At 40.3% G+C, this 26,902-nt stretch overlaps 1 protein-coding gene across 1 annotated transcript; it reads left to right on the top strand.

Moving 5' to 3' along the window:
• The first annotated feature begins 277 nt into the window (after positions 1–277).
• On the top strand, positions 278–1,439 carry LOC140528468 (carbohydrate sulfotransferase 4-like). The gene has a single exon (XM_072646330.1). It carries the CDS (start codon positions 294–296, stop codon positions 1,437–1,439), a length of 1,146 nt encoding a protein of 381 aa, XP_072502431.1. The 5' UTR covers positions 278–293.
• Positions 1,440–26,902: the final 25,463 nt, after the last annotated feature.

Genomic DNA, 26,902 nt, shown 5'->3' with positions numbered 1-26,902 from the left:
GGTTAGGATTCACTTCTCTGTATGAGTTTAAGTGATGAGGTCAAAGGGACTGAGCCCTGGGACTTCTTCACATCTCCTAGGAGGTAGGAGGTGACTGGGGAAGGGAAGTGGTAGTGAGGTGGAATTGTGTTTAACCATTGTTGGGCCAAGTGAATCATGGCAAAGTAGCAGTTGGTAGCAGGTGGTTTAGGGATGGTTGGCTAGAAGGGAGATGTGGCAGCACATGGATGGCCAGCAGTCTCATGCTGTCTATTTTTTTGTCCCCAACAGGCTACCAACTTGCTTCCTTCACAATGTTTTGGGTTAACAAAGCAAGACTGTCAGTCCTCCTAGTGCTGCCATCTCTAGCTTTCCTGTTTTGGCAGCAGTTTTACATCCCTCATCAATGCCCTAGTCAACCAGAAAAGTCAAGCCCTGTGCATGTGTTGATCCTGTCCTCTTGGCGCTCAGGATCTTCCTTTGTGGGCCAGCTCTTCAGCCAGCATCCAGACGTCTTTTACCTGATGGAGCCAGCCTGGCACGTGTGGACAACTCTCTCCTCTGGTAGTGCTGGGCAGTTGCAGATGGCTGTGAGAGACCTGATTCGTTCAGTTTTCCTCTGTGACATGACTGTCTTTGATGCCTACATGGCCCAGGGCCCAAGGAAACAGTCCAGCCTCTTCATGTGGGACACTAGCAGGGCACTGTGTTCCCCACCTGCATGCCATCTCTTTAACAGGGAGGCCATCATCCGTTCAGCTGACTGTAAGATTCTATGTGGCAAGCAGCCCTTCAACATGGTAGAAGAAGCCTGTAAGTCCTACAGTCATGTGGTACTCAAGGAGGTGCGCTTCTTCAACCTGAAGACCCTCCAGCCACTTCTGACTGACCCCTCCCTCAACCTACACATCATCCACCTTGTCCGAGACCCCCGGGCTGTGTTCCGATCTCGGCAAAACACAAAAGGGGACCTGAAGTATGACAACCATATTGTCATGGGAAACCAAGGGAATAAAATGAAGGATGTGGACCAGCCTTACTACTTGATGAAAGCTATCTGCCAAAGCCAACAGGAGATCTACAATGCAGCACAGTTGTTACCAGTCTCCCTAAGAGACCGCTACCTCCTAATACGTTATGAGGACTTGGTGCAGGACCCACTGACCCAAACCTCCAAATTGTATGAATTTGTAGGGTTACACTTCCTGCCTCAGCTCCAAATCTGGGTGCATAACATCACACGGGGCAAGGGCATGGGAGGGCATGCCTTTGATACAAACTCTAGGAATGCCCAACGTGTTGCCCAGGCCTGGCGTTGGTCCTTACCACATGACCAGGTAGTCCAATTACAGAAAATTTGTAAAGATGCCATGAAAGTGATGGGCTACCTTCCTGTATTTTCTGAGAAAGACCAGAGAAATTTATCAATGAAACTTTTATCCACTCTTGAGATCCCCTAAAGTTGGGCAACCAGATGAATTGAGTGATGGTCTGGTTTTGTACAATGGCTATGGTCAGCTGAATGCTTTCGGATCTAATTATGTTTCTCTGTGGGTATACATGTGAACATGCTGTTGGATGTGACTGCAAAGATCACTGTCCTTCCTGGCTCTGTGATTTGACACTGGCTCTCCCCCCCGCACCCGCCTTGTGTGGAATACTCCCCTCTTCACCTCTGCCTCTGAGCATCCCTGAGGCTCTTCACAATATGTCAAGCATCACTTTCTGAGGGAGGTCCTTCCTGATACTGCAAGCAGTTAGTACCTTCCCCTCTAAGGACACCTTGTATCTGCTTTGCAGGTATATAGAGTATATAGGGGTGTGTGTGTGTGTGTGTGTGTGTGTGTGTGTGTGTGTGTGTGTGTGTGTGTGTGTGTGTGTGTGTGTGTATGTATCCCAGCTTTCTCACAGATGAGTTTCAGTATCTACAGCAAGAGTATATTCCCTGCTCAGAGTTTTAGGGGGGGGGTCTCCTGAAAAATTGGGGTGATTCTCTAATGCGATCAACTCAATAATCCCCATAGTGTATTTTTTTCCCATCCATTATATGCACCAAGATTATGAGATGAAAATCGTTTTAGTCAGCCAGCTTCAAGAACTTTTCACTATTGCTGTTTAGTCATGTCCAGTCTACAAGGCCCCATTTGGGGTTTTCTTGGCAATGATATTTACAAACGTGAAACAGTAGGAATAATTGGTCAAGCCTGTGACCCACTGTTGCCTCCCCTTAACCACCCCCATATATTTAGAGGGCAGGGGAAAGTGGGCTCAGGCTTAGAAAGCATATGTGACCAAGGGGTGACAAGGCTAGATTGTCACCAGCTGGATTGCTGGAGGTCCTTTGCCCACATTTGTGGAGTGTTGAAGAAGTTCCCCTTAGGCATGGTGTAGTCCTTTGCTGGACTCCTTGTGGGGCCATAGATCTCTCTCCATTCTGTCCTTGGCTCCCAGGGCAGACATTCCTATCCACTGATTCAGGGATTGAACTGGGCCCCAATGGGTGGCCAACCTGCTCCCAGTCCTTCTAGCTTGCTTACAAAGGCCCCCCTGCAGTCACAGTATTGGGGTGCAGAGGAGATCTAGGCCAAGGCTAAAGCCTGAGCCTCTTTTTTCCTTTTCCTGCCTCCACCTTGGTTCTTCCTCAGAGACTCTGCTGAAATGCCAGGCTTGCTCCCATTTCTCCAATAACTCTGCTTCTCAACTAGTGTGATAATTTGCAGAGAATCACCAGGGCATGGCCAACTTTGCCCACACTATGTGAATGGGATTGTGATGCAAGGTCACTGCAGTACCCAGAGCTTTTAGTCCTTAGTCTGAAACCTATGACTGAAAATGATTGACTGGACATTTTGTTGGATGACTAGAACCTAAGCAGAGGTTGGGCTCTCTGCCTCACTGCATCAGTATCCATTTTGATTTATTCTCTGGTTTCTCTGTGTCTCAGGGACATTTTAGATTCCTAGAAACATCTGGCAACAAAATATGAAGATTACATTATACTCTCTATGGCTAGATGGGCATTAGGAGGGGAAGCCTGGGAAAGAGCTGTCTTTTTCTTGGATTTTCCTTCATCCTGGGTGTTCTGCTCTGAGGTGCCTGAAAAAACCAAAGACTCTTCAGTCTCTCCCTTCTGTGACTCAACTCAAAGGTGCACAGAAATGCCATGCTTGCTCTAACCTCCCAAACCTAGACTCTCACATACTCTCTTAGTTCTGAGATGTCTTCCTCCCTTTATAATAGTAAATAAATTTTTAAAAAAAGCTACTATTTATGTAGTGTCTAGTATTGTGCCATCCACTGTGCCAAGGGCTTTGCAATTTCTATCTAGTTTGACACAACCACTGTAGGAGTTAGGTGCTATTATTATCCTCACCTTGCAGATAAGGAAACTGAGGCAAACACAGCTCATGAGTGTCTGAGGCCTCTTTTGAAGTCTCTTCCTGACTGCAGACCCAGCATTCCATCCTTTCTGGCACCCAGCTGCCCCAACAATTTAAACATACTGCTTTGGGCCATGTTGCTGTCCCACACAGGATGACTTTGACTGATTCAAGGAAGTATGTGGGAGCTATTCACACTCAAGTTCTGGGTATCTGCTTCAATCCAAAGATTTCAGAGCTGAAATGGGGAGATTTTAACCCCACCTTTACATATCTAATGTAAAAACATTTCCCATAATAAGCTTGCAAAGAATTCCCATTCTAAATTTTAGTATTTCTTGCTCAACATTGAGCTTAGCATCCCATTGAAGGAGCTGGTTACTGGAAATGTGGTTCTGTGAATGTAGTAGTAACAGTTATTCACAAGCTCAGGTAGGCTCTGTGTCATGGCCATCTCAGGGGAGATTCTGGAATTTGGAATTTAGAAATGAAGCAAAGATGGGTATGCAACTCATGCTTTCATACTTGGACTGACTGATATACCTCTTCTCGTCTCAACTAGTGATGGAAAGTTATAGAAACAATTCTCTACGTATCCTGTTTTTCTGAAAGAGCCTGGGAATAGGTTTAAATGTAGGCAGAGGATGATTCAGTTCTAGACAAAAGGATTAGTTATCTGCTCAGGACTTGTATTTTATGATGCAATAATTTTTTTTCTTGGAAAATGTATCTAGTTTTACAAAGAAGCATCTTTTTCTGTAATGTAATTGTTATGTGGTGCATATATAGTTGTTATGCAAAGTTATGGCTGCTATTTGGTTCCATGATCAACATTTTGGGATTCCTTTTTTGAGGAAATTTTTTTTTTTTACTAAAAGTGTTATTCTTTGTGAAAATCATCCATGATAGGTATAGTTATAATGGCATGACTCTTCTAAAATATTTTTTGTAAAAATCTGTTCTTATATGTTTTTAATTTATCTTTCAGTAAACCTAAACATGCCAAGTGCTCAGAATGTTGCGGCTGATGAAATGCATTGTGTACTGTATTAATGTACCATCTAGTTTTAAAATAAAATAACCATACTGAACTAGAACATCATTATTGTATCAAACTACTTTCACAGGTATTTCAGTTAAGAGGCATTTATTACTAAAAACAAAGGAAATAGTAAACCTTTATCAAGCGCCTTTTCAGTGATAGGCATTGTGCTAAGCACTTTATAATCTTATTTCATTTATCCCTCACAACAACCCTGGGAGGTGAGTGTTATTATTATCCTCATTTTACAGTTGAGGAAACTGAGGCAAAGAGGATTAAGTGACTTGCCTAGGGTCACCAGCTAGTAAGTGAATGAGGCCAGATTTGAACTCAGGAAGATGAGTCTTTCTAATTCCAGACTTTGTGCTCTCTCCACTCTGTCACTTTGATACTTCCATATATGAAATGCTTACTGTACTGCAGATATTGTAATAAGGGCTGGGGATAAAAAGAAAAGCAAAAATGTGCTGCTCCCTTCCCTCAAGGCATCCACATTCTAATGTGGGAGATAACATACAAATAAATATGTGCCCATAAAATACAGAGTTAGAAAGTAATCTTAGAGGGGAGACAAAAGAGGGAAAGTGGAAGGAAACTGGACAAGGCAAGATTTGAGTAGAGTATAGAAGGAAACCAGGGAAGGCTTAAGGGGAGGTGAACATTCCAGGCAGAGGAGGGACAGCCAGGGGCAAAGGCAGGGTCTAGAGAAGGGAGTACAATCATTAAAGAACAGCAAATAAGCCAATGTAGCTTGATCTTTGAGTGAACAGGGCAGTGTTAGAATGGAAAGGTAGGAAGGGCCATATTGAGATGGGTTTAAATGCCATACAGAGGACTTTATATTTGATCTGTGGGGTAACAGGGAAACACTAGAGTTGAGGAATATGCCTGTGAGTTTGGGGGAAGGTGAAGTAATTAAACATATCAATAAGAAAACTAACAAATCATGATTATTTCAATCAATACAGAAAAAGCTTTTTGACAAAAAACAGTACCCATTCCTGTTAAAAACATTACAGAGCACAGGAATAAATGGAGCTTTCCTTAAAATGATAATTATCTAAAACTTCAAGTAAGCATTATAGGTAATGGAGATAAGCTAAAAACATTCCCAGTAGGATCAAGGGTAAAACAAGGATGCCGATTGTCACCACTATTATTCAATATTGTACTAGAAATATTAGCATTAGCAATAAGAAAAAGAAATTGAAGAAATTAGAATAGGTAATGAGAAAACAAAACCATCATTCTTTGCAGAGGATATATACTTAGAGAATCCTAGAAAATCAATTAAAAAACTACTTGAAACAATTAACAACTTTCGCCAAGTTGCAGGATAGAAAATGAACCCACATAAATCATTAGTATTTCTATATATTGCCTGTGAAACCCAACAGCATGAGATAGAAAGACAAATTTCATTTAAAATAACTGTAGACAATATTAATATTTGGGAGTCTACCTGCCAAGACAAGCCCAGGAACTGTATGAACATATTTACAAAACACTTCACAAAAATAAAGCTAGATCTCAGCAGTATATGACATGTGACATGGAAAAATGTCTATTGCTCATGGGTAGGCCAAGTTCATATGATAAAATGACAATTCTATCTAAATTAATTTACTTATTTAGTGCCATATCAATCAAACTACCAAAAATATTTTATAGAGCTGGAAAAAATAATAAAAATGCATCTGGAAAAACAAAAGGTCAAGAATAGCAAGGGAATTAGTGAAAAGAAATGCAAGGGAAGGAGGTCTCACTGTACCAGATCTAAAATTGTGTTGTAAAAGAGCAATGAACAACGGTACTGGCTAAGAAATAGAGTGGTGAATCCGTGGGATAGCTTAGGTACAGAAGACATAGTAGTCAATGACTATAGTCATCTACTCTTTGATAAGCCTAAAGACTCCAGCTTCTGGTATAACAACCCACCATTTGACAACAACTGCTTGGAAAATTGGAAAATAGTATGGCAGAAACTAGGTGTAGACTGACATCCTACACTATACTAAGATTAGGCTAAAATAGTACAATATTTAGATGCAAAGAGCGATACCATAAGCAAATTAGGGGAAAGCAAGGAATAATTTACTTGTCAGATCTATGGAGAAGAATTTATCATCAAACAAGAGACAGAGAACATTATGAAATACAAAATGGATCACTTTGATTACATTAAATGAAAAAGGGTTTGCACAAACAAAACCAATGCAAACAAGTTTAGAAGGGAAGCAGAAAGCTGGGAAACAATTTTTACAACCAGTTTCTCTGATAAAGTCCTCATTTCTAAAATATATAAAGAATGGAGTCAAATTTATAAGAATATAAGTCATTTCCGAATTGATAAATGGTCAAAGGATGTGAAGAGGCAATTTTCAGATGAAGAAATTAAAGTTATTTATAGTCATATGAAAAAATGCTCTAAATTGCTATTAATTTGAGAAATGCAAATTAAAACAACCCTGAGGTACGACCTCACACCTATCAGCTTAGTTAATATGTTAGAAAAGGAAAATGATAAATGTTGGAGATGTGGGAAAATTAAAACACTAATGCCTTGTTGGTGGAGTTTTAAACTGATACAACCATTCTGCATCCCAAAAAGATCATAAAAAAATGGAAAAGGACACTCATGTACAAAAATATTTATAGCAGCTATTTTTGTGGTGGCCAAAAATTGGAAATTGAGGGGATACCCATCAACTGGGGAACGGCTGAACAAGTTATGGCATATGAATGTAATGGAATACTGTTGTGCTATAAGAAATGATGTGCAAGCAGATTTCAGAAAAAACCTGGAAAGCCTTACATGAACTGATGCTGATTTCTTTGGGATACAGTTAGTAGTTGTATTGCTAGATCAAAGGGTATGCACAGTTTGGTTGCCCTTTGGGTATAGCTCCAAATTGTTCCCCAGAATGGTTGGATCAGTTTAGTCTAGAAACCTAGTCTGGTCAAAGATTTTAAAAGGAGAGAAAAAAGTTCACCAAAACCAATCAACACCATTGATCATATCTAACAGTATGGACTATACTGAACTTCCATAGCAACTCCCCCATTCCCTCACCAATTCTCTATCAAAGGGGAGGAAATACATTTTCTCTAGTTCCTTTCAGCCCAGCTTCAGTCATAATAATACAATTCTGTTTTCTTTTATTGTTCTATTTACATGTTAATAGTAATGGTGTATATTGTTTTCCTGGCTCTGCTTACTTCATTGTGCATCAGCTCACGTAAGTCTTTTTATGTTTCTCTGACTTCTCTGTATCTGTGGTAACTTAGGTGAAGAAATATTTCTCTACACCTCACATACCACAATTTGATTCATTGTCTAATGAATAGGTATATTTGCTTTCAGTGTTTGCTACCACAACAAAATGCTGCCATGACTATTTTATATACAACCTTTCTGTTTTAGATGTCTCCTTGGCATAATGTATAGCAATGGGATCTCTAGGTCAAAGGGTGTGGCCATTTTAGTTACTTTCAAAAAATAGCACAACTTGAAATTGGTTTCCAAATTGCTTGGACAGATTTTTAGACCCACCAATTATTAAGATATTAGAATATCTTTTTTCTTGCTGCCTATTGTACTTGAGTGATATTTTCATTTTGCTGGCGGTGATAGGGTTATTTTTGTCAAAGTGTTTGCTGTGAAGGGAAAGTTCAAGGTTATTTTGATTTGTATTTTCCTTACTCTTAGTGATTTGGAACAGGTTTTCATATGATTGTTAATAATTTGCAATTATTCTGAGAATGACTGATTTATATTCTTTGATCATTATTTAAGGGCATATAATAATATCTTATTATATTACTTACCATCCCTATACATCTTGGCTATTATTATAGATATTTGTTGCAAAAAACTCTTTCCCTATCAGTATTTTTTTTGTTAATCTCATTTGACAGTATTCCTCTCTAGTTGCATTGATTTTGTTTGTGCAAAAGTTTTTCAATTCATGTAATCAAAATTATTTTTTGTGACCCCTACTAAACCTTATCTTATAAATAACTTTCCTTAGACATAATTGTGAAAAGACTTGTTCTTATTCTACTTTTTGCACTTTGTCAAAATTTTTTTCTACATGTATTTATATAATCATGTGATTTGGAATTTTGTTTTTAAAATGATTATGTTAATTGCTTTCCTAATATGGAGCTTTTCTTGAATTGGTATAAATTCTATTTGATTATAGTGAATACTTTGTAGATATATATTTTTTCTATGTTTTTTTGGTTTTAGCCTATCATTTTCATTCAGTATGTGTCATTTTTAGATGTGCTTTTAATACACAAAAAGTTTTTGGGTTTTGTTTTTTTAGACACTATGCTATTCTCTTGCATTTAATTCTGTTGCTTAATCTATTCACATTCAAAGTCATGATTGCTAAGTTCATGTTTTGTGTTGATGTTACCTCCTTTTTCAACAACTTAATATTTTTGGTTTGTCTGTTTGATTTACTCTTCTGCACTAGATTAGATAATCACTGTGCACATCTATTGTCCTTTCAGAGCCTTAACTAGGAATTCTAGTGCCTGTGATAAATTCAGGGTAGAGGGGGCATGGTATTATGCAGAAGAAAGATTGGTCAGATTTAGCCAAGAAAGAGAGTAGCCCAGGCATCAGAGAGTCTCCATGGTATACCCAACCCCTCTGTAAGTTAAAGAGTTGTAACAGGTGATAGTGGAATGTTCATGGGAAGATGTGGGAAATATAAGGGTTGCTTTATATGTCATAGGGCTAGCAGGAAAGGGTGGAGTATCTCTTTTCTGTGTTTATCATTCCCTGATTTTAGGTGACAATGTGTCCTGAGATGGAATTATCCAGCTGGTAACCTTGTGAGTTCAGGAGATCCTAAGGTTCCATCAAAGTATATAACAGAGTTCACCAGGGGCAGGAGGAGTAGCTAGAGGAATTTGGATATGAACAAGTACCAACTTTGAGATGGATGTGCCTAAGCAGTGACCTTGTAGACATTTCAGAGTCTGATGAGATTGCAAGGGCAGCAGAAGTTGAGATTGGTGAGAAGTTGGGTCCAGTGGGTAAGCAAGAGGCTTGGTTCAGCTCAACAGTGACTGAGCCAGGCAAGGTTGGCCTTGCCCGGGAGTGAATGACCTACCCAGTAGCAACTTATAACTAAGGGGAACTTCAAGAAGACTCTAGGAAGGGACAAAAAGACTTCCAGGACAGGAGTTATAGAGATATCACTTTACACTATTATGCTCTAATGTAGACATGTGCCTCATTACAACTGAGTCTATTCTCCCCACAGACTGCAAAGGAAGAAGTGTACCCCTGCTGTTTTTTGGTACCTCCTGTTGTTTGTACCTGCTGTTGGTTTGGTAATGAGAATTATGGCATTGCCCTCTTGGTAAATCTCTTATTTAAATTTTTAAAATTTTTTTCCAATGACATGTAAAAACAATTTTTTAACCTTTGTTTTTTATAATTTTGAGTTTCACATTCTCTCCCACCTTCCCTTCTCTCCCCTATCATTAAAAAGGCAAACAATTTGATAAAAGTTATACATGTGCAGTCATGCAAAACATATTTCCATATTAAGTAATGCTGTGAAAGAAAACAGAGACCAAAAAACCCAAGAAACCAAGTATTTTCTAATCTGCATTCAGATTCCTTCACTTGTTTCTCTGGTGGTAGACAGCATTTTTCATCACTTTGTTGTTGTTGAGTCATTTTAGTCATGTCCAACTCTCCATGACCCCATTTCAAGTTTTCTTGGCAAAGATACCAGAGTGGTTTGCCATGCCTTCTTCAGTTCATTTTACAGATGAGGAAATGGGGTAAATGGGGTTAAATGACTCGTCCACACAGTCAGATTTGAATACTAGGCACTCTATTCATTGCACCATCCAACTGCCCCTATATCCCAACTCGTGTTGTTATTGTTTAGTTGTGTCTGACTCTACGTGATCCCATTTGGCAAAGAACTGGAAGCAAAACGGGTTAAGTGACCTGCCTGGGGTCACACAGCTAATCAGTGTCTGAGGCTGGATTTGAACTCATGAACACAGGCCTTCCTGATTCCAAACCTAGAAATCTATCCACTGCACCTGTTTTTCATCTTAAGTTCTTCAGAATTGTCTTGGATCTTCGTATTGCTGAGAATAGCCAAGACATTGACAGTTGATTGTTGTACAATATTGCTGTTACTGTGCATAATGTTTTCTTGATTCTGCGTAGTTCACTTTGCATCAGTTCATACAAGGTTTTTCTAAAAACATCCAGCTCATCATTTCTTATAGCACAACAGTATTCCATCATAGTCATATAACACAACTTATCTTAGCCATTGCCCAATTGATGGGCATCCTTTCACTTTCCAATTCTTTGCTACTACAATAAAAGCTGCTATAAATATTTTCGTATATATAGGTCTTTTTCCTCTTTTTTTTCTTATTCCCTTTGGGATACAGACCTAATAGCAAATACTACAATAGAATTTGCTGAGTCAAAAGGCATGCACAGTTTATAGCCCCTTGGACACAATTCCTAATTGCTCTCCAGAATGGTTGGATGAATTCACAGTTCTACCAACAATCCTTTAGCGTCCCAATTTTTCCATATCCCCTCTAGCATTTGTCATTTTCCTTTTTTATCATGTTAGCCAATCTGATAGGTGAGAGTTAGCATCTCAGAGTTGTTTCAGAATACACTTTAGTATCCATGGCCTGTTCAATTTCTTTTTCTAAAATAAAGTTATTTAGGTATTCCATTGCCTCTTTTGTTAATCTGGACAATTTATATTTTTGTAAATATTCATCCACTTCACTTAGATTGTCAGATTTATTGGCACATAATTTGGCAAAATAGCTCCTAATAATTGCTTTAATTTCTTCTTCATTTGGTGATGAATTCACCCTTTTCATTCTGGCAATTTGGTTTTCTTTTTTTTTTTTAATTTCACTTTTAACATTCATTTTCACAGAATTTTTGGACTCCAAATTTTCTCCCCCCTTGTCCCCTCCCCCCACCCCAAAACACTGAGCATTCTAATTGCCCCCATCTCCACTCCGCTCACTTCTCCATCATTCCTCTCTGCCCTTGTCTCCATCCTCTTCTCTGTCCTGTTGGGCCAAATAACTTTCTATACCCCTTTACCTGTATTTCTTATTTCCTAGTGGCAAGAACAGTACTTGACAGTTATTCCTAAAACTTTGAGTTGCAACTTCTTTTCCTCCCTCCCTCCCCTCCCCCTCCCTTTGGAAGGCAAGCAATTCAATATCGGCCAAATCTGTGTAGTTTTGCAAATGACTTCCATAATAGTCGTGTTATATAAGACTAACTATATGTCCCTCCATCCTATCCTGCTTCCAATTACTTCTATTCTCTCTTTTGATCCCGTCCCTCCCTGTGAGTGTCAACCTCAAATTGTACCCTCCTCCCCATGCCCTCCCTTCCATCGTCCCCCCCACCCTGCTTATCCCCTTGTCCCCCACCTTCCTGTATTGTAAGATAGGTTTTCATACCAAAATGAGTGTGCATTTTATTCCTTCCTTTAGTGGAATGTGATGAGAGTAAGCTTCATGTTTTTCTCTCACCTCCCCTCTTTTTCCCCAAACTAAAAAAAAATCTTTTGCTTGCCTCTTTTATGAGAGATAATTTGCCCCATTCAATTTCTCCCTTTCTCCTCCCAATATCTTTCTCTCTCACTGCTTGATTTCATTTTTTTTAAAGATATGATCCCATCCTCTTCAATTCACTCTGTGCACTCTGTCTCTATGTATGTGTGCATGTGTGCATGTGTGTGTGTGTAATCCCACCCAGTACCCAGATACTGAAATGTTTCAAGAGTTACAAATATTGTCTTTCCATGTAGGAATGTAAACAGTTCAACTTTAGTAAGTCCCTTATGACTTCTCTTTGCTGTTCACCTTTTCATGGTTCTCTTCATTCTTGTGTTTGAAAGTCACATTTTCTTTTCAGCTCTGGTCTTTTCATCAAGAATGCTTGAAAGTCCTCTATTTCATTGAAAGACCATTTTTTCCCCTGAAGTATTATACTCAGTTTTGCTGGGTAGGTGATTCTTGGTTTTAGTCCTAGTTCCTTTGACTTCTGGAATATCCTATTCCATGCCCTTCAATCCCTTAACGTAGAGGCTGCTAGATCTTGTGTTATCCTGATTGTATTTCCACAATACTTGAATTGTTTCTTTCTAGCTGCTTGCAATATTTTCTCCTTGACCTGGGAACTCTGGAATTTGGCCACAATGTTCCTAGGAGTTTCTCTTTTTGGATCTCTTTCAGGCGGTGTTCTGTGGATTCCTTGAATATTTATTTTGCCCTCTGGTTCTAGAATTTCAGGGCAGTTTTCCTTGATAATTTCATGGAAGATGATGTCTAGGCTCTTCTTTTGATCATGGCTTTCAGGTAGTCCCATAATTTTTAAATTGTCTCTCCTGAATCTATTTTCCAGGTCAGTTGTTTTTCCAATGAGATATTTCACATTATCTTCCATTTTCCCATTCTTCTGGCTTTGTTCTGTGATTTCTTGGTTTCTCATAAAGTCCTTAGCCTCCATCTGTGCCATTCTAATTTTGAAAGAACTATTTTCTTCAGTGAGCTTTTGAATCTCCTTTTCCATTTGGCTAATTCTGCTTTTGAAAGCATTCTTCTCCTCATTGGCTTTTTGAGCCTCTTTTGCCAATTGAGTTAGGCTAGTTTTCAAGGTGTTATTTTCTTCAACATTTTTTTGGGTCTCCTTTAGCAGGGAGCTGATCTGCTGTTCATGCTTTTACTTCATTTCTCTTATTTCTCTTCCCAGCTTTTCCTCCACCTCTCTAACTTGATTTTCAAAATTCTTTTTGAGCTCTTCCATGGCCTGAGCCCATTGGGTGGGCTGGGACACAGAAGCCTTGATTTCTGTGTCTTTGCCTGATGGTAACCATTGTTCTTCCTCATTAGAAAGGAAGGGAGGAAATGCCTGTTCACCAAGAAAGTAACCTTCTATAGTCTTATTTCTTTTCCCTTTTCTGGGCATTTTCCCAGCCAGTGATTGACCTCTGAATATTTTCCTCACACCTACCTCACCTCCTGATCCTCCCAGCCAGCGCTTGGGGTCTGAGATTCAAATGCTGCTTCCAACCTCAGGGCTTTGGGCGGGGGCAGGGCTGCTATTCAGTGTGAGATTAAGTTCAGATGCTCAGGTGGGGGCAGGGCCGCCTCTCAGGCTCAGTTCCCTCAGGGAGTTTATGCACAGACCTTCAACAATGGATCCAGGCTCCTGCCTGCTTGGGGAGCCCCAGTCTGCCGCCACCCCTCAGCTTCTACCTCCCGGGGGGGCCTGAGTTATGGGGGCACCCCACTCCCCCTTGACCCGTCAAAGAGACTCTCTCACCGACCCCTGTCACCTGTGGGTGGAGGGACCCGCGTGGCCGCTGGAGATCCCGTCCCTGAAGCCCGCTCGGATCTTTTCCTCTTGGTGCCGCGGCCACGGCAGGGCTGTACTCAGCTCCCAGTCCCGGCGCCCAGTCCGCAGCGCGAAGGACCTTTTGCGAGAGGTTTGCAGGTCTCTCCGGAACAGAAATCTCCCTCGCTCCAATGTTCTGTGGCCTCTGGGTGCAGAATTCGCCGTGAGTTACTTCTTTATAGTTGTTCTATGGGTTGTGGGTTCGGAGCTATGTGTATGTGCGTCTTTCTACTCCACCATCTTGGCTCCGCCCCCCAGGGATTCTAATCTATGTGTCCAGTTTGGGGGACTGGCTCCAGAAAGGGTGCGTACATTTAGAATTCACATATTTTTTGAAGTTTTCTTCTCTCTCAATATTCCTCTACTTCACTATCTTAGTATTCCAAAAGTTATCCTCCTTCTTACCTCTTCTACTTCTTTAGTGAGATTATCCATTATGCCATCAAAATTAAATATCCTGCTCAGTGTATTTTTAAAATTCTGCTTTGGAGAATTTTGATTTTATTTAAATCTTATCTAATTTTTCTTAACTAAGTTTTAATTGGTGTCATTTTTTTCACATTATCATAGTTTCTCCAGTATCCTACCCACAATCTCTCCCAGAGAGCCATTACATAATAGTATTTTTTAAGAGATAAAACAAAGGGAAAAAAAGAGGAAGCATCATCCCCACTAAGCGATACATTGAAAAAGTACAAGAACAAGTGCAATATGCAACACCTGTTGACTCACCTTCACAAAGGTGAGCATCTTGGGACCATCTTTTTAGGTTTTTATTTTTTTCAAAGCCACACCTTTAAAAAACTTTTTTTTGCAGTATTCACTTCTGATGTGTGTGTTGGTTGTTCTTTCCAGTTAGATTGTTGTAGTCATTACACATATTGTTTCTCTGGCTGTTTACTTTATTCTGCATCTGTTCATGTAGATCTTTTCATACTTCTCTGTATTCTTCAATTAATAAATTTTTTATAGCACAAGAATATTCTATTACATTCAGGTACCACAATTTATTAATTCCTCATTCAATGAGCATCTACTTTGTTTCCAATTCTTTGCTATCACAAAAAGTGCTGTAATAAATATTTTCTTCTTATCAATGGCTTCCTTGGGGTATAAGCCCAGTAATTTAATCTCTAGTTTAAAGGGTATGGAAAATTTAATCACTTTATTTACATAATTACAAACTGTTTTCCAAAGTGGTTGTTCACAGCTGCATCAACAATTCACCAGTGTGCCTATCATCCCACAATCTCTGCAACATTGATTCTTGTCATAGTTTGCGATTTTTGTCAATTTACAGAATGTGAGGAGAAACATCAGGGTTGTGTGCACTTACACTTCTCTAATTAGAGACTTGGAACATTCTTTTCTATGTTCATTAATAGTTTGCAATTCTTTTGAGACCTACTTGTTCACATCTTTTGACTACTTATCTGTTGGGGAAAGGCTACTTGTCACATACACAAATATATGTATGTACAGCCACCCCCCATATATAGCATATACAGAATCTGATAACTTTTTACGCATCTTGGACACCAAATTCTTAGTCAATTTGAGTACAAAGATTCCCCCTCTCCCCATTTAACCACTTCCTTTATTTTCAATGCATTAATTTGTCTTTGCATCTTTTCAGCTTCATATGATCAAAGTTATGTATTTTATCTTTTGTAAATGCCTCTATCCTTTTGATTAAGAATCTGTCTCTTGATCACAACCATGAGAAATATATGATCTGCTTCTCTTCTAATTTTCTTAGGTCATTTTAGACCTATTTAGAATGTATTGTAGAAAGAGCTGTACAGTATTAGCTTGTCTAATTTCTGCTAGACTGCTTTCCTTCTCCCAATTTTTATCAAATAGGGATTTTATTCCTGAAGAAATTTTTCATTTTCTCCAACAGTAGTTCATTGAGTTCCATTGTTTCTGATTCTCCTTTACTATGTTCCACTGATCTACCTCACTATTTTTTAATCAATACCAGATGGTTTTAATAATTGCTGCTTTATTAGACAATTTGAGGTCTGGAAATGATATTCCTCTTGTATCCCTACCTCTTTTCATAATGTCCTTTGATATTCAAGATCTTTTGTTTTTTCAAGTGAATTATTTTATCAAGTTTTGTAAGTTATTTTGATAATTTGACTGATCTAGAGCTTTAAAAGTGTAAATTAATTTTGGCAGTATTGTCATTTTTGTAATACTGGTATTGCCCAGCCATGAGCACTGATGGCTCCTCCAGTTAAGTTGTTCTTTATTTCTTTAAGGAGCGTTTTGTAACGGATTCTACACAGTTACTGGTGTACTTTGGTAGATGGATCCTCAGGTACTTTATGCATTTTGTCATTATTGGAATGGGATTTCTTTTTCTATTATTGCCTCTTGGATTTTGTTATACAGAAATGCAGTTGATTTATTTATTTAATTAATTTACTTATTTTTAGTTTTCAACATTCACTTCCATGTTTTAAATTTTCCCCCCTTCCGCCCCCTTTCTCCCCAAGATGGCATGCAATCTGATATGACTTTACACATACATTCCTATTAAACGTATTTTCACATTAGTCATGTTGTGTAGAAGAATTATAATGAATGGGAGAGACCATGAGAAACAAAACAAAACAAAAAAGAAAACAGCTTCACTCTGCGTTCTGACTCCACAGTTCTTTCTCTGGATGTGGATGGCATTTACCATCATGAGTCATTTGGAATTGTTTTAAGTCCTTGCATTGCTGGGAAGGGCTAAGTCTATCAAAATCAGTCATCACACGCTGTGGCTGTTTCTGTGAACAACGTTCTCCTGGTTCTGCTCACTTCACTCAGCATCAGTTCATGTAAGTCTTTCCAGGGTTTTCTGAAGTCTGACTGTTTGTCATTTCTAATAGCACAATAATATTCCATCACAATCATATACCACAACTTGTTCAGCCTCTCCCCAATTGATAGGCAGTTGCAGTTCTTGGCCACCACAAAAGGAGCTGCTATAAATATATTTGTAGGTCCTTTTCCCATTTTCATGATCTCTTTGGGACACACACCTAGAAGTGGTATTGCAGGGTCAAAGGGTATGCACATTTTTATAGCTCTTTGGCCATAGTTCCAAATTGCTCTCCAGAATGGTTGGATCAGCTCACAGCTCCGCCAACAGTGAATTAGTGTTCCACCTTTCCCACATCTTCTCCAACATTTGTCATTTTCCTGTTTTGTCATGTTAGCCAATCTGATAGGTGTGATGTGGTACCTCAAAGTTGTTTTGCTTTGCATCTCTCTAATGAATAGTGATTTAGAGCATTTTTTCATATGACTATAGATAGCTTTAATTTCTTCTTCTGAAAACTGCCTATTCATATCCTTTGACCATTTATCAATTGGGAATGACCTGTATTCTTGTAAATTTGACTCAGTTCTCTGTATATTTTAGAAATAAAGCATTTATCACAGACACTACTTGTAAAAATTCTTTCCCAGTTTTCTGCTTCCCTCCTAATCTTGGTCAATGCAGTTGATTTTTAAAGTTTTATTTTGTAGCCTGCCACTTTGCTGAAGCTATTATTTGAGTTACTATTTTGCTGATTCCCTAGGACTTTCTAAGCATTTCATCATATTGTCAGCAAATAGAGACAGTTTTATCTCCTTTACTTATACCTTTAATTTCTTTCATCTTATTGCTGTTGTTAAACATTTTCAGAATTAATAAACATTTATTAAGCATCTATTATGTACCAAGCGCTGTGCTAATTGCTGGGGACACAAAAGGGGGCAAAAGACCATCTCTGTCCACAAGCAGCTTACAATTTAGTGGAGGAGACAACATGCAAACAAACATCTACAAAGCCAACTATATGTGGCATAAATAGGAAATAATGAATAGTGGAAGGGTATTGGAATTAAGAGGGGTTGAGAAAGGCTTCCGATGAAAAATGGGATTTTAGTAGAATGCTAAAGGAAACCAAGAAAATCATTAGGTGGAGTTGAGGGAAAGCATTCCAGGTATGGGTGACAGCCAGGGAAAATGCCCAGAGTCAAGAGACAGAACAGCTAGGAGGCCAATGTCATAGGACTGAAGTGTACCTGGAGGGGAGCAAAAACACTAGTAAGTCAGGAGGGGGCTAGATTATGAAAGGCTTTGAGGCCAAATGGAATGTTTTGTATTTGATGCTGGAAGCACTGGGGAGCCACTACAGTTTATTGAGCAAGGGAATGACGTCAGACCTATGCGTTAGGATAATCATTTTAGGGGCTGAATGGAGGATGGAATGGGGAAAGATCTGAGGCAGGAAGACCCACCAGCTGCCTATAAAAGTAGTCCAGGTATGAAGTGATAAGAGCCTGAACCAGGATAGTTGCAGCATCAGAGAGAAGAGACCATATCTGAGAGATGTTACAGAAGTGAAATCAAGAGGCTGTGGGAAAAGCTTGGCTGATAGGTGGCATGGTACAGTGTTGAGTATGGAGTCAGGAAGACCTGAGTTCAAATTCAGCCTCAGACACTTAATGGTTGTGAGATTCTGGGCAAGTCACTCCACCTATTCACCTCAATTTCTTCGTCTACAAAATGGGGATAATAATAGTACTAAATTTCCAGTTGTTGTGATGTTCAAATGAAATAATTTTAAGGTATTTAGCACAGTGCCTGGCACACACTACGTTGGCTATTTGTATTACTGGGGGTGACAGTGTCAAGGATAACCAGAGGGACTAGGAGGATGGTATTGCCCTCTACAGTAACTGGGAAAGTTACTTACCTCAGACACTTGACACTCACTAGCTGTGTGAATTGCCTCATCCTGGGTCATCTCCAGTCATCCTGATGAATATCTGGTCACTGGATTCAGATGGCTCTGGAGGAGAAGTGAGGCTGGTGACCTGCACAGCCCTCCCTCACTCAAAACAAAGTCAAGTGCCAGTCATGTCATTATTTCTCTGATGGCATGGTCTTCTTCGGTAACGAAGGACGAACACACCAACTGGGAAAGTAGAAGTGTGGTAAGTTTGGTTATTTTATATTTCTGAAAGCTTTTCTTCTCTATTTCTTTTGTGTTCTTGGTTTTGTTAGCATATACCTCTGCATAGCAGGTTCTAATTATTATTCTTATTTTTTTCTAGCTTTATTGTGATTTCACCTTGCTCATTTGCTATTTTGATTTGATTTCTTTTCATCAGATTGGCTAACATGAATGTAATTTTTTTATCCCTTTTGTTTTGAAAGTTTGTTTTTCCTTTGGCTGACAACATGCTTGTACATGCCTACTTTTTTTTTTTTGGAATCACTTGATGCACAGTAAAATTTTTTCCAGTTCCCCATTTTGACTCTGTGCATGTCTTTGCTTTTAAAAAGCTTTTCTTGTACACAAGAGATTGTCGGCTTTTTAAAAAACTGAATACCACTTTCTGGTTTTATCGAATTGTTTAATCCATCACACTCATAGTTTTGAAAGTAAGGTTTTTCTTTTATTCAATTTGTCTCTAATATTTTTCCCTTTCCACCATATACAGAATATATGTTCAGTTATTTCAATCTTTTTAAAGGCAACCATATTCCCACTGGCTCTTGTCCCTTCATGCTTAAGTTCCTCCTTGTCCCCATCTCCTTTTTATTAGTCCTTTCCCTGGTTGTGGAATTTTGCTTATTTCCTTTTTCTTGCTTGCTTTTATCTAGTTATTCAATTTCTCCCCCTTGGTCAAGCAGAAGCCCTCATTCTCTTCACCTCTTCCAATTTGTTCATTGGTTTTAATTTTTTCCATTTTCTGCTCTTTTCTTTTCCTGGATAAATGGTCTAAGTGCCAAATCCCTACAAATAACATCCATTGTAAATGGACAAAATTCCTGACTCTTCTCCCATATCCACCACTGAAACAAGGTTTCCCCCATTTCTTAATCCCTCCTTTTTCCTCCTCATCCATTCTCCTGTAGGCTCTTTTCTTCCTGAAAGACTGGAGTAGTTCTTTGCCCTTCATTGTTAGCCTCTGATGATTAGGGTACATCTTCTTCCTCCGCTTTCTCTTTTTATGTGCTCTCCTATTTTGTAATTTAGTCTCTCCCCAAAACAAAACAAACATCAGTTTGCCTGTAGGTGAGGTATTCTAAGTTTTGGTTTATGATGTTTCAGGTTAGTTTCTCTACCACTTCTCTTTGACTTCTGTTTTCATGCTTGTCTCTTCATGTACATTTAGAAAGAAGTCCCTTAATCGTCACCGTTTTTATTTTGTTGTCATTTTTGGTTTCTGTATTTTTTCACCCTCCTATTTCTGTTGTGGAGCATTTTAAAAGCAAATAATCTCTTTAAGTTCTGTTTTCTTTGTAAGATTATTTCAAATGTCCACTTATTATTGAACATTCATCTCCTAATATTTATGATTAGGCTCAGGTTTGTAAGACAAGTCACTGTACCATCTAGCTGTCCTATGCTGAGGTTACAAACCTGGAAAAATAGTGGTGAAGCCCTGATAGCACTAGGGAAGTTTGGAAGAGAGGTTGCTTGAGGGCAAAATAGAATGATTTTGGTTTTAGACTTGCTAAGTTTGAGATGCCTTGAATCTTGATGGCTGGGTGTTCTCAAGAAGCTTGGCCCTAGGCCCCTGCTGTTTAACCTGAAGAGAGCATGTTTGGGCTCCTTTTCCCTCAGGCACAGGGAGTCCTCTAGCAGTCTCTGTGCTGCCTTATCTTCCACAGGCACATACTCCAGCTGTTCACCGTCATTCTCATGCCTCAGGAGCGTCAGTGGGGTGAGGGAGGGTGAACCACCAGACCATGAAGCAAAACTCTTGGTTTTGCTTGTGTTCCCTGCTCTGTGCTGAGTGATTTCAAAGGTGAGGACACTAAATGGAAGTCTTAAGTACTCAAGTTCTCCTCCAGGGCTGTGATGTGATATGATGGGATGTGCTGTGTCATCACGGTATCCTGTGATATTATATTTGTCTTTTACCTTTTACCTCTGCCTTCTTATCCTGTTGATTTAGCTTTGGTGTTCTACATACAATACATAATTTCTTTTTGTGAAGTTGTTAGGTTAGAGATGATTTACAAAAATGACTGCCATTTTCTCCTGTATGTTTACTTATAAGTTATTTCAAAACAACTGCTGCCACTGGATGGCAATGCAAGTTACTCTGAGTCCCAGCATCATCCATTATGCACTGTAATGACAGAAGAGCTCTTACTGTCATCCTATTCATTTGTTGATTGGTATATGATGAATGCCTGGTATTTTCATCTTATTACATAAATACACTATCTCCTCAATCAGATGGATGATTGAAGACAGAAAATATGCTTTGTACTCATTTGTGTGTATAGCAGTGACCCAAATACAAACATAGTAGGCATTCAACACATCTGATGATGAAAAGCAAAGAAGGTAGGAGCTGCTTACCAGATGCTGGTGCATTGCCCCAGTGAAGTGGAAAACAGACAAAGTGAAAAGGGAAAGAGAAGAATTTCTTCTCTTTCACAACAAAACGGGTTGGTTTCTTTCCAATTCAGGAAACCTGACACGAGGACTGTGATTGTTCAGGGGAAATGGAGCCGTATCTTAGACCCTCTCAGGTTTTTAAGATTCTTTACTTCATTGTTCTTATCTTACCAGGAACTGCAGGGTGGAGAAGGGAGAAGTGAAGGAGGGAATACGTTGGGCTGAGAATATGCTTCTGGGGCTGGCACGGTTTTAAATCAAAAGCTCACAGAATCTTTGGGCTGAAAGAATTTTGGAAATTATTCTGATCATGTCCCCTCCTGCCACTTATCCTTCAACTACCCAGAATCTGTACTGCCCTTCCACGTGGTGCCATACCTGGTCTGAAAGAGCAGTGCCTGTTCCCTGGACCCCCAACGTTCTGGAACAGAACCTGCAGGGCACCTGGAGTCTCCTCTTCGGTGAGGGATGACTGGAAGGTGGTGAGGATAGAGTCAGCTCTCCTGTTAATTTTGTCATCTTGGGACAAAGCTCTGGTGGCCCCAAGTTAGTGATGGCTTTGGTGAGGAGAGAGAGAAAATAAGCCAAAAGGCTGCAGCATTCATTCACCAAGATTGTGGTGCTACCAACAGTAGAGGGGCAGAGGGCAATTTCAGGATGCAATAGCTCAGTTCCACAAATGTTTACTAGTGTTTCTCTTGAATAAAACATTATCATAATAATGAAAAATAAGCCATTCATATAGTGCTTTCCAGGTTCCTGGGTGCTCACCTCACAATCATTCTATGAAGCACAAGGATTAATTTAACCTCGTTTTACAGATGAGGAAGCTGAAGTTCAGGAGATGAAATGCTTTACTGGCCCAGGATTACATTGGTAGTAAATATCAGGAATGTAGGGCCAGTACTGTATGATAATCAACAGTCTTCTAATTAGCTTCCAAACAAGAAGAGCTGGCTGAGATAGAACTGAGAGTCTACACACAAAACCCTTTTCTAGGTCTCTTTTCCATTATTCAACAAAACTGTCAGGATAATTGGATAGTTGTACCCTTCCCCCCCCAAAAAAGCTATTTATATTCTTACTTAGCATAGAAAACTCTTAACTGAGTAAATAATCTAAACATTTAAAAAAAATTTTTTTAATCATTAAGCTGGACACTCTATAGTCCCTAGGCAAGATGATGTCCACTAGAAGAGTTATGTTGACTATGGGCTCAGATACGGACTGGGTGTAATAAACTTATTTTACATTCCACATTGATGTTCTCTATGCAGATGATTCTCAGATCTATTTATTCAGCCCTAATGTCTCCCCTGACCTCTAGTCTCCTATCTCCAATGATCAGACATCTGCAAGTAGATGTCCCATACATGTCTGAAATTCAACAAACCCCAAATCATTCTCTTCCCCCCAAAACACTCACTCCTCTCCTCCCAGACACCCAAGCTGGATGCTACTCTTGGCTCCTCCCTCTTCCTCAGCCCTCATATCCAATCTGTTGCCAAGTCCTGCTGATTTCACTTTTGTGCCATCTCTCATGTTCACCCCTTTCTCCCCTCTGACCCTGCCACCACCCTGCTGCAGGTCCTAACTACATACCTGGACTTCAGGAATAGCCTTCTGGTTGGTCTTCCTGCCCCAAGTCTCTCCCAGGTCAGTTAGTTCTCCACTTGGCTACCAAAGTGATCTTCCTAAAGTACAGATCCGACCATGTCATACCCTAACTCCAGTTAGGGGCTGAAGTGGCTCCCTATTGCTTCTAGGATCAAATACAAAATTCTCTGGTTTTTAGAGCCCTTAATAACCTGGGTCCTCCCCACCTTTCTCATCTTCTTAACCTTTACTGTCCTTTACCTACTCTGTGACACCAATTTCAGCGGCTTCTTGATCACAACACTCCCACCTCCACACTGCATTTCCCCTGGCTGTTCCCCAAGCCTGGAATGCTTTCCCTCCTTGTCTCCACCTTCTGGCTTCCCTGGTTACCCTCTGACTCCCATGACCTCTTACTACAAGAAGCCTTTCCTGATCTCCCTTATTATTAGCGTCCTTCTCCTGGGATCACCTTAGATTTATGCTAAATCTACTGGGACAAAATTCTTGCATGTCCCCATTACACTGAGGGCAGGAACTATGCCTGCTTTTCTTTGTAACTCCAATGATTAAAGGCAATAGTGCCTACCACACAGCAGGTGTGCAACAAATTTTTATTGACTTGGTAGTCTGAGAAACTATCAAGAAAACTGATTAATTACAGGAGAGGAACAGAAATGAGTTAAAATTCAGATATTTGTTCTGAGTGACGGTAATATAAATCACAGAAATGACAATTTGAGGAGCCATCATCTGAGGATCTTAGAAGTATGGGTTGTGAGCCATGAGTTACGACAGTTATTTTGCCTTTTACCTTTACACTGACAGAGATCTGACTGAAGAACTCAGAATATTTTATCAAGGTTGTGCATTACAGACAGTACTTGGATGGACTGTCCCCTTCTTGGGCAGGCTTTTAGCTAATACCAGAACATCTTCCTGACAAAAACTACTTGTCATGTGTGAGTAGATGTCTCACAATGTAGTCTTTGACAGTGAACAGTCTGACATATAATGACTTCCTCTGTGACATAATTCTTTTGATATCTGCTTATGTTATAAGAAAGCAAACCAGAATGACACAAGTTTTGAGAGACAAGTGGAGTCACACTTCACTTTTTCACTAAAAAACCCAAAAAACTAGGCCATGAGGCCATATGGACTAAGAGACAGGACATATTCATCTGCTACATGGAGGAAGAGGTGATTTACAAAGGGATAAAAATAATCAGTTACAGCTGGGTTCAGGCACTCTTAGCCCTCCTGTGGTACAGTACAATTAAAGGCAAAACCAAGGAATAATTCTGAGGGACCAGGAATGAGGAATTAACGTCATGTTCCAAGAGAGCAGTGCTCTGGGAAGTTTTGATCAGATATGGCTGGGTTCAGAATCCCCAGGGAAAGGGGATAGAGAAAGAGCAAGGGTAAGGATATTGACCTTGGCACTGAAGAGAGCCTATGTTTTTGGACCTGACAGGCTTTCTATATCCTGGAGAGTTCTGGAGAACAAGCCAAGGCTCTTCTTCTTTCTGGCATTGCAATCAGCAGTCATCATCTTGTCTTCCAATTCTCCAGCAAGAGCATAAGTCTGAAAACCCTGAGAGAGGTGCAGGTCCTGTCTTCATGGCACTCAGGCTCCTCCCTCATGGGGCATCCAGACGTCTTCTACCTGATGGAGCCCTCCTGGCATGTGTGGCTGGCTTTCTCCAAGAGCAGCATCAGGCTGCAGGAGCATGTGCAGGACCTAGTCTGGTCCATCTTCCTCTGTGACATGACTGTCCTTCGTAGTTACTTGGCCTCTGGATCCAGAGGATAATCTGACCTTTTCATGTGGGAGATGAGTAGGGCCTTGTGCTCTCCCCACTGCCTGTGGTGCCTTCCTGCGTGGAGCCATCAATTCTGAGTCTGAATGTAGGCCTGCCTGCAGGAAGCAGCCCTTCAGTGGGGTGGAGAAGGCCTGTTGCTCCTACAATCCATGGTGCTCAAGGAGGTACACTTCTTCACCCTCATGGACCTCAACCCACTGCCGACTGACCCTGCTCTCAACCTGTACATTGTTCACCTGGTACGTGATCCCTGGGCTGTGTTCTGTTCCTGAGAATGCACATAAAGGTAAACTGATGTTGGATAATTGCATTTTACTAAGGCAGCAGTGGAGCAGGCTGAAGGCCAAAGGTTGGCCCTATTACATGATGAAGGTGATTTGCCAAAGCCAACAGGAGATCTATAAGGCCTCCCGGCAACTAGATGGCCCTTTGCATCCTCCTGATGTGCTATGAGGATCTGGTCTGGGAGCCCCTGGTCCATGTCTCCCAGCTATATAATTTCTCACGATTACCAGTCTTGCCTCAGCTCCATTCCTGGATTCAGTTTATTACTCATGGGCAGGGTTTGGGAAATGATTCCTTCTACCGAAATTCTAAAGATGGCCATAATGTTTCCCAGACTTGGTGCTGGTCACTACCCTACAGAAAGGTGACCCAGCTGCACACTATCTGTGATGACTTTGAATCTGAAGGGCTACTGGCCAGCTTTGTCTGAACAAGAGCTCAGGAATCTGTCACTGGATCTACTATCTTTCCCAGAGGCTGCCCAGCTGAGGAGCCCAAGGGCTAAGTGAAAGTCACAGATCACCACAGAGGGAAAAAACATCCTCTGTCCACATTCTGTCAAGTCAAGAAGTACTGTAAACAAAATGGGCCCTTCCACAAGAGGGGAACAGCATGGATATAGACAACTTCATTCACATGCACCAAGCATTTATTTGCTGAAACCTAATTGCTTTCTGTTTAAATTTTTTTTGCAAAAAATGAAAAAATAAACAAAATTCAGGTATGCCTCACTTTATGAACTAACATGCTCTTTAAAAAGTTGTTGATGAATCAATTCCATCTCAGGCTGTGTTCATACCCTACTTTACAATCTTTAGTTTCCTGTAACTTTCACCTTGGGATGCAGGAAGACAGAGGAGGATACAAGGGAATGCCCTGCTTCAAATTCCTCCAGTTCTCAATGGCTTGGGAGAGGGGAGACTGCTGAAAAGATAGTTTGGAACACTGGGCTCCATTGTGCCTCAGGTTATTAAGGCCAACGCAGGCTGGGGGGGCAGAAAAGAGGAGGCTTAGATGATAATAGGTAGCATTTGTAGAGCCCTTAAAGGTTTGCAAAGCACTTAACAAATGTCCTCTCCTTTGATCCTCCCCACAACCCTGGAAGGGAGATGCTCTTGGCAAAGTGAAGTGACTTATCCAGGGTCACACAGCTAGGAAGTGTCCATGGCCAGATTTAAAACTGGGTCTTCCTGACTCAGGTCCAATGCTCTATCCACTTGTGTAGAGCGTGATAAAGTTAGTCTGTAAAAGTGTTGTTGTAGAGCAATGGGAACCTAGTTATGATTAGGTAACAGAGGTCTGTAATGAATTCGTTCAGCAAGGTAGTGGCACTTTTTCTCCAGAAGGGTGCAATAGTACATTAGTAGCTTATGGTAAATGATGAAGGTAAGGGCTGATGTTTGCTAGGGCATGACTAACAATGGGACAAGAGAGTAAAAGATCCAAGGGTACCTTGCATCCAAGCTCACTGTCTGCTGACCAGGGGCAGAGGCTGATTGCTGGAGATCAGGAGCTGAGAGATGTGGCTGACTAGATATATCAGAGGCTGCTGAGAGCTGAGAGGAGGAAGCAGCAGGCTACAGAAAATTCCTGATGCTCTGTATTCTTGAGTTGGACCATTCTTTGGAAAATAGTTTAGATTTTGACCATTTAGTTATCTTGGATTGTACACATAAATATGTAAAGGAATAAGATTCCAATTGTGAGCCATAGTGACAACACAATCTGAGGGTACTAAGTCCCACTTTCCTTTTTTCACCCACCTTCTGCCCTCTCTGAACTCACAGAGAAACAAGAAGTAGCTGGGCTTCTATAGGCTAGGTCCTAGTGAGGAGCAGGAGATGCAGAATTCCTACTGGCCCAACACCTCTTACCAAATGTCCCCTCAACCTCGTAGTCTCTACTGTCTATCTTCATGCCTTGGTTCATTGATGGTCAGCCCTGCA

Source organism: Notamacropus eugenii, chromosome 1 (genome assembly GCF_028372415.1).
Source record: "Notamacropus eugenii isolate mMacEug1 chromosome 1, mMacEug1.pri_v2, whole genome shotgun sequence".
Lineage (NCBI taxonomy): Eukaryota > Metazoa > Chordata > Mammalia > Diprotodontia > Macropodidae > Notamacropus > Notamacropus eugenii.
Note: the sequence above shows the minus strand (reverse complement) of the source record. Positions and strands in the feature narration are given on the sequence as shown.

What these genes read in the sequence shown, in the direction of transcription:
- LOC140528468 (XM_072646330.1), top strand. Translation starts at nt 294, where the DNA reads ATGTTTTGGGTTAACAAAGCAAGACTGTCAGTCCTCCTAGTGCTGCCA.